The sequence below is a fragment of the Taudactylus pleione genome, unplaced genomic scaffold (genome assembly GCF_031769625.1).
Source record: "Taudactylus pleione unplaced genomic scaffold, aTauple2 ptg000007l, whole genome shotgun sequence".
Taxonomy (NCBI): Eukaryota; Metazoa; Chordata; class Amphibia; order Anura; family Myobatrachidae; genus Taudactylus; species Taudactylus pleione.
This window is the reverse complement of record NW_028284410.1, coordinates 25,032,814-25,047,444: the sequence shown is the minus strand read 5'-3', so window position 1 is coordinate 25,047,444 and position 14,631 is coordinate 25,032,814. Positions and strand designations below refer to the sequence as shown.

Here is a 14,631-nt window from a genome sequence, read left to right as displayed (position 1 = left end):
ATGTGGCTACGTTTAGAATAAGTTGCAAAATTTTGAAAAAAAGAGTACAAAAGTCCGGGCGTTGTTACCCATGGCAAAGCGTATAAGTTGCGCCACATAACATAAAAAGTGTAGGTGTATGATATGTGTAGTATACTAAACATTTAGGGGTCTATGTACAAAGTCTTGGATAGAGATAAGGTGGACAGAGATAAAGCAACCACCACCTATCAGCTTCTAATTATTTTTTAAACATCCTGAAAAGTGACAGGAGCAGGTTGGTTGGTACTTAATGTCTGTGCACTTTCTCTTTCCAAGCCTTATGCCGTGTATCCACTTGCTGATTAAACAGAGCGATTGAACGAGAACGACATAGTTATTGTTCAATCGCTCATTAATCGTGCACAAATCAGGCATGAAAATGTTGGAAATGACCAGCGATCAGGGCCGGATTAACAATGGGGCAGATGGAGCTGCAGCTCTAAGCCTCACTATGTAAATAGGCCTATAGGACCCAAGATCTGCTCTTGACGGGAAAAAAAAAAAATATTCCTGTCAAAGGCTGTCCGAGGTCCTGCACATTCATTGCCCATCGGGCCAACATCAGGCACCTCTCTGCCTGCCTCGGGGGTCAAATTCCGGGAATGCTATAAAAGATCTGAGTCTCAGCCGCTGATCCAAGGAGTCTGAATCATACTGTCTCTGTTACTGCAGACTCCTCAGATCACTGGCTGAGAGTTCCGAGGAGTCATCAGGCCCCGCCCCTCCTCAGTGCTCAGCAAATCCAGTCCTGCCCAGCAGCAGCTGCAGAAGCAGAGAACGAGTGAGGCAGCCAGCAGCAGTCCTTCCAGGTCAGAAGAGCCAGCTGCCAGCGAAGATGTTGTCAAGTAAGTGCATTGCCGTCTGGGGAGGGGGGCGGAGAGGAGCACAGAATGTAAGATGATCAATGTGCAGGGGGATAGAGCCTCGGAGCAGTGAGCATAGGCAGATCATATGGAGACAGGGAAGCACACCGCATGGGATTTGGATGAAAACAGGGGTATACAGTGTGGGAGGGGGGGGGAAATGAGCACACAGTGGGATGTGGAGGGGGGAACGGGACTGCACAGTGTGGGATGTGGAGAGGGGAACAGGAGCACAGTGTGGGATGTGGAGGTCGAACACAAGCACACAGTATGGGATGTGGAGGGGGGTCACGAGCACACAGTATGGGATGAGGAGGGGGGAACAGGAGCACACAGTGTGGGATGTGGAGGGGGACACGAGCACAGTGTGGGATGTGGAGGGGGGACATGAGCACACTGGGATGTGGAGGGGGCAACAGGAGCACACAGTATGGGATGTGGAGGGCGGACATGAGCACACAGTGTGGGATGTGGAGGGGGGACACGAGCACACAGTGTGGGATGTGGAGGTTGAACATAAGCACACAGTGGGATGTGGAGGTTGAACATAAGCACACAGTGTGGGATGTGGAGGGGGGTGGACACGAGCACACAGTGTGGGATGTGGAGAGGGAAACAGGACTGCACAGTGTGGGATGTGGAGGGGGGACATGAGCACACTGGGATGTGGAGGGGGCAACAGGAGCACACAGTATGGGATGTGGAGGGCGGACATGAGCACACAGTGTGGGATGTGGAGGGGGGACACGAGCACACAGTGTGGGATGTGGAGGTTGAACATAAGCACACAGTGGGATGTGGAGGTTGAACATAAGCACACAGTGTGGGATGTGGAGGGGGGTGGACACGAGCACACAGTGTGGGATGTGGAGAGGGAAACAGGACTGCACAGTGTGGGATGTGGAGGGGAGGAGGAACAGAACTGCACAGAATGGGATGAGGGGGGAACAGGAGCACACATTGTGGGATGTTGAGGGAGGGGGAACATGAGCGCGCAGTGTGGGATGTGGAGGGGGGGACATGAGCACACAGTATGGGATGTGGAGGTCGAACACAAGCACACGGTGGGATGTGGAGGGGGGGGGACATGAGCACACAGTGTGGGATGTAGGGGAACAGGGGAGCACATAGTGTGGTATGTGGAGGGGAAACGTGAGAGCACATAGCATGGGATGTGGAGGGAGAACAGTGATGCACAGAGCATGGGGTGTGGAGGGAGAATGGGAGCAAACAGTGTACGATGTGTTGGGGAAAACAAGTGCGCACAGTGTGGGATGTGTAGGGGGAAACAGGAGCACACACCATAGGATGAGGAAGAGGGAACGGGAGCAGACAGCGTGGGATTTGGGGAATGAGAGCACAAAATGTAAGATATCAGGGGGGAACAGGGAAGCACACCGTGTGGGATGCAAAGCTGCTTCTTTTAGTGGCACCTATTTCTGGGGAAGAAGGGGGGGGGCCCCGACACAAGCTAAAATTTTACCTAAAGCACCAATTTGTTCAGGGATGGCCCTGAGTGGAAGGTTTCACAAACCCTCCCCCCCTCCTATACTGTCTAGCACTGATCACATTCCTCACATCACTAGTCACACCTCCTGCATAGGCACGCAATAGGCCCTTCGTAAAATTAAGCTCCAGGCCCATGTGGACCTCAATCTGGCACTGCCAGCTATACGTACTCCTGCTGGTCGTTTCAGATATCAATCATCGCCTGAACATGCCTGTCAGTCAATCTGCCGATTACGACAGATTGGGCATGTTCGGGGATGAGGGAGGGTGCCTGCAATGAACGACATATCGTTCAGTGTGGGCACCTACAGGATGAGGAACTTGCCTCAGTCGGCAAGTGGATACGCGGCTTTAGTACATAGACCCCTTAATCAGTGCTCCTATAAAACACCTTTGTAAATGCTCTATTATTAATACTTAACATTGTTGAAAATGACAGGGTACAAAATAGGTCTACTCAATCACATATCAGTGTCAAACGGACTTTAATAGACTACACTAGAACAAGAAAAACCATAGCGTGTCAGTCATCCAGCCCTAGCCTGTTTAACAAGTGAATGAATTCTCTAGGAATTGGGCCTGCAAAAAAAAAAAAAGGCCCTGTGGAGTACTGAAGTTTAAATTATTATATTTTTGTGGGTGCACTACCAGTTCCAGCAATTCCTTGCATGCCTAAAATGATTGGATATGTAGCTGGTAGCGCTACAAGTGCCAGCATTTTCACAGCATGCTGGCACTTGTATACATACATGTTTTGGCATACCCAAACACATTAGCATGCTTGGGCTTGCCTGGGCCAGTAGTTTGGCAGCAGGGAAAAAAAAACAAATGTAACCTTTATACCCTCCACCACATGGGCATGGGAAGAGCACTAGTGCTCTCACCTTGACTGTTTTCTTACTGGGATTCGTGCCCACGTAGTCTAGAAACAGCTGACCTTCTCACAGGGAAACCCACAGCCAAATGTCCCCATCATAGTGTCACCAGTCCAACCTTTTGTTTATTCCCATAGATCTCGTATGTGTGTGGTTTAGAGCAGGAGTCAGAGCAAATCCTAATTTTAAAAGGCCAAAATGTTGGGACTAGGCTCAAATCAAAACCCCTAGGATATCCCCCTACCAAATTAATAATTAGGCAATTGAAAGTTTCCAATTAGCTTGGGTTAGTTCAATAATTACATGTCATTATTGGTGTGAAAAAAAAACCTTTTAAAATTCTCCAAAATTTGTTTTTATTAGTTTATGCAACCCAAATTTAATGACAGTATTTAAATAAAATATAAGTGGCCTTAATTACCCCAAAATCATTTTTCTCTAATTTCTTTGAACATTTTTTGTTTTATGCATCTGTAATTAAATTAAAGTTTTTTTTTTTTGTTTTTTTTTACTTTTAAATGCTCAAATCAGCCAGTTAATGAATTTTTAAAGGTCAAAATATTTTTCTTTGTGACCTCAATAATTACCCAATTTAAAAAAAAATATATATATATATATATATATAGATCTTTTGTTTTAGAGTAGAGACTGTTTTTTGCAGGTTTTGCAGTAAAAATGACCACAACCATTTTCTTCAATTGGATAGCATGGGTATCAGGAGCACACATACCTGTGGTAATGGAAAAAAATGGTCACGATGGCACGGCAATTTTTACCACAATAAATAGGCACACCTAATTGGATATGCACCTTACTGTTGTCTGAACTTTTAGTGTAGGACCAAAGGAAAGAATAGTGCACACTGTGTAATGCAAAAGAAAAGCTTACTTGCTCACATCATAAAAGTATAAAAATAGAATCTTATAATCTTGTGATTCACAATACTGAAATAAAATTTGTAATAGACACTCTCTGAAAGACCATAAATGTGCTTATAAATGTACATAATAGGGAAGACTGTAGTTTAAATAAATATGAAGAAACAATTGACCTTTGTGATCAACTATTACTAGGTGATTCACTGGCTCTTGAAATTTAAATTCTTAAAATAGTCTTCTCAGAAGAGTGACAGGGAATTTAATATTGCTAGTGGGTATTTAAATATTTAAAGGTGAGTTAACCAACACCAGAAAGACATGGTTAATGTTTTAAGTCAGTTGCAGTTAGTTCATTAGTCTTGTTGTGGGTGGAGTTAGTGGTGTGTTATTTTAGGCTGGCTGGAACATTCTGGTTCCTCTTTGAGTTGGCATCCCGCCCTAGTTGTTTGCTTCAGGGGTTTGTGGGAAAGAACGTCTGCAGTGAATACTTTGTCACTAGATCTTGAGATGCTCTCCCCAACCTATACAAAAGTTAGGCTAATTTTATCCTACCAGGTCAGCGGCACGACCAGTCCGGGTGGGCCTTTCGATTTGTGTTATTGGGATGGGAGTTTGATACCTCAAATGGAGTATGATTATTGGGTAGAAGTCCCCCATCTAGTCCTAATGTGTTGTGATGGACTGGTTTGTGTTACTGCCGAGAGTTGAGCTGTTCTTTTTTTCACCACCATACTACCCCATTTTTCAATTAAGACTAATTTAAATAAGTAAGACTGACCCTTTTCAGTGTCAATACTGGTCTGTGTCGTTATTTTGACTAAGTTTGTGTTTGTTTACTGTCTGGGAAGTGTGGCTTACATTAGCCGATAAGGAGTTTATATAAATAAATCTATACTGCTCCCTGTATTAGACTAGAGAGTGCGCCCTTCACAAATTTATTCAACTTAAATCGTACGGAAAAAAAAAAAAAAAAACAGTAGTAACCATGGTTAAGAACAAAAAAATAGTTTAGTCTGTTCATAGTTTAATAAAACCCCCCCAAAAAAATTCTATAAACAGTGCTAATTGAATATAAAAATGAAAATCATAATTTTCCCTCAACCCTTGACACCAAGACAACTACATATCTACATTTTGAATTTATTAAAGAGGTATAGGTCCACCACATTTCCTACCATGCCAATATCTGATGGACAAATCATATGAATCTTCAATTAGCTGGAAGAAGACTTGGAGACATTGTGCAACTAAAAATATCACTGGTGAATGATAATTGAATTCTAGTTCTCCTAAAATCAGCAGCAGAACTACTGGTGGTGCAAATGGTGCACCACATTGTGGCCCCTAGGAAATCAGGGACCCATAGCCGGGTGGAATACTGTGAAAATACTCATTCATCTGTCCATGTAGCGAGGACTGTCACAAGTTCACAGCACCTAATGTGCAATGCAGTAGAGACTCCCTCTCATCTTCTGGTTGTTGCTGGGGAATGAGACATTGTACATCACAAAGTTTCAGTCTGATGCCCGTGCACCTAGGTCCACCACTCACTAGTTCTGCTACTACAGAACATAAAACACTATCATTAAGATGGCTAGGGGGTGTTACACATATAAAAGGATTTTAAAAATGTGCTTATTAAAGCCTATTGAAAAGCTCTGGCTGATTCAGTGACTGCATGTGAAAGTGCAAAAGCCTCTACCTAGATTGCCATCACATTTCCATACCAACCCAGATATCTTCTAACTCAGAAATGGAGTCAGTCAGCATTATGTACAGATTATATTTTACATCTATGAACCAGCTGTTTTTTTTTAAATTAATAAAACGGAAACCTTCCTCTACCTAGTGACATTAACACTCATTCGACTTGGGTGGTGGCATATATACAGATGCCATAGCAGTCTATGCATTAATGGGGGAAAATATCCAATAATGGTAGAGGATAATGTCCATGCAATGCAATGAAAGGTTGGCTTATTAGGTTGACAGGTACCATGCCAATATTTACCTACCCTCCAACATGACCACTTCCACCAGGTACAAAATGCTCTGCTCCTGGACTTCCCACCTAATTAATGACTGCAATCACCTGTATTGAGCTAGTTAATTGATAAGAAGGGTGTTTTAACACAGGTGGCTGCAATCATCAATCAAGAAGGAACTCCAGGAGCAGAGCATTTTGTAGTTAATGGAACGGGTCATGTTGGAGGGTATGTATTTATAATGTCGACAAGAAAATGTTGATGGTGCAAATGTCGACATATTCAGCATGTATTACAGACTGAAGTTGTATTATATACTGGTTATTTATGGGGAAATGCAGAAGATTAAGTAGGGCACAAGTCTTGTGTTTATCTTGATTTTTCCACCCTAGGGTTTTTATCTGAAATCGGTGTGTAATGCCGGCTGTCGGGATGCCTCCTGTCAATATACCAACAGTGGCATCCCGATGGTTGGTATCCCGACAGGGGTCGGGCGAGTATACTTACCCTTCCCTCTTCTCCCCCTAACTCTCCCTTCTTGTAGCCTAACCCTCCCCCCTAGGGGTGCCTAACCCTAACCCCCCCTAAACCTAACCCAGCTACGCTGCCTAAACCTAACACTCCCCCCCCTCCCGTGCGACTAACACTAAGGGTGCCCCGGACTTACGGCGTTCAGGCAGTCGTCCTTCTGGATTCCAGCATCGGGACTAAGTGAAGAGTCAGTATTTCGATGCCTATCTTAAATCCCGTGTCGGGCTTCCCCCATCGGGATTCAGACCAGTGGCATGCCGTCCGCCGGTCTGATAACTACATCCTGTTTTTTCTGGGTGTGTCACTGACTGTGGATTTAACTCAGCAGCTTTTATGCTAGTTAATATTTCTGACAAAATGTTGCAGATGAAAGTAGTGGTGTCACTTTGCAAGTGTAATTGGCCATCTTGAAGATCTGCTCACTTACTTTCGGAGCATGGTGATGCTGCAATTAGGTTTTAGATAGACACATCTCTCTGAAACTATGTATTCAAGTAAGCACAAGGTCCAATAGGAGCCTCCCATGATATGTTCCTATCAGCATTTCCAAGTCTTACACTACATAAAACATAGCTTCCCTTCTATGAGGTACTAACAAAAAGAAGCAAAGCATGGACCCTTACAGAACCTCGCACATTATTGAATCTGTGCACGTTTGCAAAAGGATACTATATGTAATGTTTAGTCGGTACTCGCCATGAGGTAGACCTGCTGTAAAATTTCCACTGTCAATTCTGCGGTATAATTTCCGAAAGGTAGGCAGTGCTGCTGTTCTCATCCATACAATGAAGTCTTCATTTATAAACCCTGTATTATTTATGTCACCATTTGACAGTTTGTATGCTTCGGTTGACCAGTTCGGAGGCTTGACTGTCCCTGAGGTTATAAGAGGATGAAAGTTAGCAAGTCTAGTATGGATAAACTGTTACATGAATGCTCTTAGGTTTATCATATTTGGAACAAGAAAAAAAAAAACCTTTAGCAGCAGCACAAGGCATGATGTGGTAATAACTGGTATAGATAAAATAGTAGCAATGCCACATCATCACACCTCCAAGTTATACCAAAGGTTTGTTTTTCACTAAACCTCAACAAAACTCCAAATTAAAATCTGCCAAACAAATTGTGGTAATATTGATTTGCATTGTTTGACACAGTCGGGAAAGGGGTCCCTCTCCTGGGGTAGATGGACTTCCTCTTTACACACACAGCAGCCGTAGAAACAGGATACAAGTCTGTGGTTCTCGTACAAACTGGTCGGCGCCAGTCTTTATTGTGCCAAATGAATAGAAACAAACAAAACATAAAACATAAGTCCTAGCCCTGCTGGGCACTAGCTACACAGCAGATTCCCTCTCTATAATAACGGTAGGGCCTATTGCCCTCACCATCAACAAAACACATGCACAATACTTACAAGGATTATCACCAAGTGTCTCTGAACAGGCTAGTCTGCCTGCCCTCCCAGGTGTGAGACACTCAGCCACAAACAAATCCAGCTTATATTAGCCATTTCCAGCTGCAAGCCCTAATGAGCCTGTTACCAGGCTGAAAGGTCCAAAACCTGCAGTGGCCTGTGGATGGAGCCCTCCCTCTCCTCACATCCACACCCCCAGGATCCAAACTGGCTTTTCTCTAAACCAACATTTCTAGTCTGTTTTTCCCAAACATACTTCTCCTTGGGGTTTCAGAACACATATGACAGGAACCTAGGACATACATAGAGCCATTCCACACTTCTCCAGCACTTCTATCACATATCCCCCCCTTTGTTTCGACCTGTGGGGCGGAACAACAGCAGCCCCCAAACAATGGGCATGTGATAAAGCATCTGCATTGGCCAGCTGGCTTCCTGGCCTGTGTTCTACCGTAAATGTAAAGGTTTGTAATGCCAAGAACCATCTAGTTATTCTCACATTACTGTCCTTGTTTTCGGACATCCACTTCAGAGGGGCATAGTCAGTGATCAATCTGAACTTTCTTCCCACCAAGTAGTACCTGAGAGTTTCTAACACCCACTTTATGGCCAATGCTTCTTTCTCGACTGGAGCATCGTTTCTTTCATGTACATTTCATTTTCGGCTTAAGAAAATCGGGTGTTCTTCACCCTCTTTGCTTTGGGACAGGACCTCTCCGATGCCTACATCTGAAGCATCGGTTTGTACAACAAACTCTCTCAAAATCAGGGGTCATCAGAACTGGTTGGGTACATAATGCTATTTTTAACTCCTGGAAAGCCTTCTCTGCTTGAGGACCACATTCCACCATGACTTTCTGTTTGCCTTTGGTAAGATCAGTCAGTGGGACTGCAATGGTGGCAAAATTGGGTATAAACCTCCTATAATACCCAGTGATCTCTAAGAAGGCTCTCACCTGCTTTTTATTCAGGGGTCGTGGCCAGTTTTGGATTGCCTCAATCTTATTGAGCTGTGGCTTTATCAAACCTCTGCCAATATCCCAGACTTAGAGAGATACCATTCAGCGTGTATACTTAGCCAGGCAAGGGACTGGTTCATAATAGACTCTCCCAAACCCTGGGTAATTATTCAAAGGGAACTTATGTGCCCCTTTCCCCTTCCTGATCTATTCTGGCTGCCCTCTTCTGAAATCTCCTTCAGACCGGGATTCTGTAAAGCAGTCCAGACTACAATAGTATGTTGGCATGCCTGTGTTTCCTTAGATGAAGAAATTTCCCTGCCTTCTCCTAATCTCTCTCTCCGATCAATAGCCAATTTGATCCCTGATATGCACTTAGGTTCATGGGCGAAGGCGGGCCTCTCTCCTTTGGAGGATGTATTCACGGGGGAGGATTTTGCTTCTTTTGTGTCCCTTCAAACTCAATTTGGTTTAACGAGGCAGGACTTTCATAAATATTTACAGCTGAGACATTGGTTGCACAGTCACCTCCTCCACTTAAAAAACCCGCCTTCCCATCGCTGCTGCTGACTCGCCTACGATCCTCTAATCACAAAGGTGGTATTATCTTGGTGGTATCAGTATCAGAAAATTTCAAAAAAAAAAAGGGAAACTTCCATGTCAACTTAATGGGAGAGGGATCTGGCTGTGAACCTTTCTGATGAGGACTGGAATATTATTTATCATTTCAGTTTTACTATAGCCAAATGTATCAACCATTCAGAAATGTACTACAAATTACTTCAGAGAGCATATTTTACTCCTGAAAGGCAACATAAGATCTGGCCCTCTGTCTCGCAATATTGCTGGAGAAGTTGTGGTTTGGTGGAAGACATCTTTTGTGTATTTTGGTCCTGTCCTCTACCTCGCCCCTTGGGGAAAGCGGTATTTTTTATGATAAGTAAAATAGTTGGTGTAACCATTCAAGCGGAGCCTCTAATTGCCTTATTCCACTTTAATCCTGGGGAATTATCAAGTGGCGAGAGATTATGGGTCATGTGTTGATTGCTACAAAAGCTACAATTGCTCAGAGGTGGAAGACAGCCCCTCTCCCCAACATCAGAATAATAGAAAACCAGATTCATAAGCATTTTGTTTTTGAAACAACCGATACCAAAACCTCCTCCGTCTATTCCATCCATATGAAATGGTTTAAATGGGGAGAATATAGGAAAAAACAAGGCCATTCAACCATTTATAGTGTTTCGGTTGATCTCGGTGTTCTCTGTTCACCTCACGCAGATTCGGGGTAGTTCCATTAACTGATTATTTAGTATCTTGTCTATATTTGTTGTGAAGTGTTTTATAAAACATCTTTCTTTTCCCAAAATGTTTAAGTATTAATTATATGTAAATTGACCAAGATCAATTGATTTATATAGTGATATGCAATATGCCTGGCTTCCCCCTCTTCCTTCTGTATCCCCATTTCTTTGTATTAAACTTTCAATAAAAACTATTATTAAAAAAAAAAAAAAAAAACACACCTCTGCCAATGGTGTACCCAAGATATTTTACTTCTTCAATCCCCAGACAACACTTTTTGGGTTGGCTGTCAAACCTGCCTTATAGATGGAGTCCAACACTGCTTGTACTCTGGGCAAGAGTGCAGCCAGGAGTGTATGACACAAAGACTGAGTATGCCCATCATTATTCCATATAGGGCGGTACATGACATATGAATGGTTGCAAATACCTACTACTCCCCTGGCGACCAACGGTGGGTGCAGTGCTATTAGTGGTAACGACTGATGTCAGATTGGAGAACGGGACACAGGCAGTGAGAGCTCTATTGCACCGGAGCAGCTGCTCATTATATCCTATTGATGTTTGCCTATTATAAGACTCAACTATTTTACAAGGAGAATTCAACAAGAGGTACTATTCCTCAATTGATGAAGGACTCTTTATATTACCTCTAAATAAATGACTAATGGTGGGTACACACTACACGATATGCTCCCTGAGCGATATCGTGTAGTGTGTCCCCGGCAGGCTGTGCTCAATGTCGTTCATGACATTGAGCACAGCCGCTGAACGATATCATTAACGATATCGTTCAGCGCCGGGCTCTCTCCCCCATTCCCTGACATGCAGCAACCTGACGAGATTGTCAGGTTGGCCTGCATGTCAGCCCGATGAACGATAATGACGAACGACCCGCGGGAACGCGCGTCGTCATCATCATCGTTCATCTTTTTGGGGTTAAAAATGGACGATAAAGTGGACGACTGAACGATAACGATATCGTTCAGTCGTCCACTTTATCGTCCAGTGTGTACGCACCTTAAGAGACTATCAACTTATACTCCATAGGATATATGAACAATTCTTGCAGCATTTAACTGTTGCTACCTTGAGTGAGATTGTGAAAAGATTACGATCAGCTGCTTGATACAGTGGTCTTTAAATATACTATCTTTTGTGCCTACTTGTAGCAGCAAAGTGGGGTTATTTCAGGATATTGTTCCAATATATTCATTGGTATAACTATTATTGATAGAATTGTGTGGTGTATGTTTTTATAGAAGCCTGGTTGAAGGCTAGGTATTTTATATATCATATTATCAATTAAATACTGACTATTTTTTACATCTGTGTCTCAGTTAATCTAGGATATCGCGCACCCTCAAGTGGAGTAGTTTATTCTATTCCTCTTGCATATATATTTTCCAATTCTAAACCGTTAAGTAGTAACAGAGCTACTTTATTGGGGAGCTGCGTACTATAGATTATGTTATTATAAACATTCTAATACGATCTAAATTTTAATGCTCTATTAGCACCTGGAGATTGAGTTTGTGGTTAACTCATTTTGGTTTTAAACTCTGGGCAAGTGAGACTGCCAATCAGGACTATGAATGACCACATCATCCAGATAAGCAGCAGAATACTGTCTATGGGGCCTTAGAATCCTACCCATCATTCTTTGAAAGGTAGCAGGTGCCCCATGTAGCCCAAAGGGCAACATCTTGTAAGTCAAGAGTAGTTAAATATCTGGCTGTCCCCAGCCTTTCAATTAGTTCGTCCACCCTAGGCATCGAACTTTGACACACTGTTCAATTTCCGGAAGTCATTGCAGAATCGCACACTCCCATCGGGTTTTGGAATGAGCACAATGGGACTTGACCACTCACTATGCAATTCTTCAATTACACCCAACTCTAAACGTATTTTAAAATTTCCTTCGACACTGATTCTCTTTGGGCTTCTGGTAACCTATAGGGCTTTAGGTCAACGTTAACCCCTGGGTCAGTGATCATGTCATGTTTGAGGACCGTGGTTTTCCCTGGTAGGTCAGAAATCAGCACCCTATTTCTGACCAGAAATTCCTTTACTTCCTGCTGTTGACTGGCTGACAGGGTTTTTTCCCCACTGTCACCTCGGGTATCATGGGCCCTGGGTTTACTGGACGGCTGACAGTGCTGCTCTATCCTTCCAGGGTTTTATAAGATTTACATGGTATATTTTTTCTGGCTTTCGCTTCCCCGGATGGTAAACTTTATAATTGATCTGTCCCACTTTTTCTAAGATTTCAAAGGATCCTTGTCATTTAGCCATTAATCACCTTGACATTCTCCCTGGCTTTTACCAGAGTAGGGTCATTCAACTGGTCCACGGCAAAGACCTCTCTCCTGACTTCAAGATCAAGCAGGCAGGCCACGGGCTCAATAACCCTTTCCACCTCAGTGGGAAGCACACCACTTGGCGAGCCACCACCACGCTTCGCATTCTCTAGTTCGCCAATCATACTAGAAAAAGGGAACATCTCTGACTCTGCTACTAAGTCAGTAACCTCTCAAACGAGTCAGGGTGATTTACCTCTGTGCAAAATCTGCTTTCCCACAACTTCCAGAAGTGAGCAAAGTCTCTCCCCAATATTGCATCATACATTAAGCCCTCTACCAAACCCACAGAGACTATCGCGAAACCACATGGTGTTTGTATGTTCACTTCTGTAGTAACATAATACAGAGTATCCCCATGTATGCAGGTCACACCAACAGTTTTCCCCTTACGCTTCAAGGGGTACACCAGTTCAGCTTTCATAAGTGTAACCAGGCTACCAGAATCTAACAGAGCCTCTACTCGGTTGCCTTCTACAGTGAGTATACACATGTGCTTATCGGTCCCAACCGGCCGGTCAGCAGTACAGGCTGGTTGTGCAAAGAAAGACATCCTGCGGTTGACATGAGCAGTATCACATTGCATAGGTTCAGAGGTAAGCGAACAATTAGCCGCAATATGGCCGAAACCACCACATCGGTAACAGTGAATTACATTACTATCTAGTCTTTTATGGGGTAGGAACCTTCCTGGCCTGGCTGGCCCGTCTCCAGGTTTCACACCCCCAGTCTTGAGTACATTCCACTGCTTCTCCCCTGGACCAGTCTTACCAGTGTCAAAGGGAGTTCGCCGATGTGCCATCGGGGCATACTCAACAGCTCCTCAGCCGCCACGTACCTCTCCACCAGTTTGACTAGCTGGTCTGCGGACTTCGTGTCTGCATGGCTCACCCACTTGCACAGAGACGCAGGTAGCGATCGCAGAAACAGCCATCACGACTCTTTCCACAATCTGTGGTCCTGTCAGCATCTCAGTCTGCAGCCATTTGTGGTTAGATGGACGAGGTCATGCATCTGTGAGCATGGAGGTTTTTCCATTTGGAACTACCTGAGGTGGACTCATTGGGCCCGAACAAATGAGGTAACTCCCAAGCGGGTTAGGATCTCCCGTTTTAACTTTGCATAGTCCTTGGCATCATCCAGGCATAAATCATAGTATGCCTTTTGTGGTTCTCCAGACAGGAGGGTGCCACAAGACTTGCCCACTGCTCTTTAAGCCACCTCTCTCTTTTGGCGGTTCTTTCAAAGGCCGTAAGGTACACCTCTATATCATCACTCTGGGTCATCTTTTGCAGAAAGTAACTGGCCCATATGGTGTGTGTTAGTTAGAAGAGCAGGGGAAGAGTCTCCGGACTGGACTACAAGCTGTTGTACTGTGACACCCCGGAGTATCTTTAAACTTCCAATGGGATTTTCTCTCTCACCTTAATGTTTGTTCCGCTGACTTCGTATTTTTCTCTCACTTAACGGAGAGGCAAGTTACTCCCAGCACCCAACACAGTAACGGCACTCAGTAAGAAAAGGTTCTATTTTATTCAACAGGAACTCTTCCACAATCTGTTTATCGTGAACTATCAGTTGTAATTTCTGCACAATAATAATGCAAATACATACAATGCGTAAATTACAGACTAATATCCTAATAAGCTAAAATTACTGCATTCATAACCTTTTGAACTTAATACTAAACTTTACTTAACTAAATTAAAGTCCTGCCTGGCCAGGGCAATGTCGGTGCACTTATCAACTTATCAAGTACTAATAGTTCACTGCAGACAGTTGGTAGCTACTGGCACTCCTTACGTTTCCTTCCTCAATTATGGTTGCATGAACAGTTTAAGTAGTTTCAAATATTGTCTGCCTGTTTTCTTATCCCCTCAAGAGCAGGAAAAACTCTTTTTGTTGGATGCTATATCTGTATCTTCAGG

The 14,631-nt window shown here is 43.7% G+C and overlaps 1 protein-coding gene across 3 annotated transcripts in view; it reads right to left on the bottom strand.

The window, feature by feature from the left end:
* The window catches only part of CDC50B (cell division cycle 50 P4-ATPase accessory subunit B), a 53,006-nt gene that overhangs the window by 4,617 nt on the left and 33,758 nt on the right, over positions 1–14,631 (bottom strand). For all 3 annotated transcript variants that reach the window (XM_088462602.1, XM_088462594.1, XM_088462585.1), the window contains exon 7: positions 7,332–7,538. In XM_088462602.1, the coding sequence (XP_088318728.1) occupies positions 7,332–7,538 (207 nt within the window). The remainder of the gene's footprint in view (positions 1–7,331; positions 7,539–14,631) is intronic.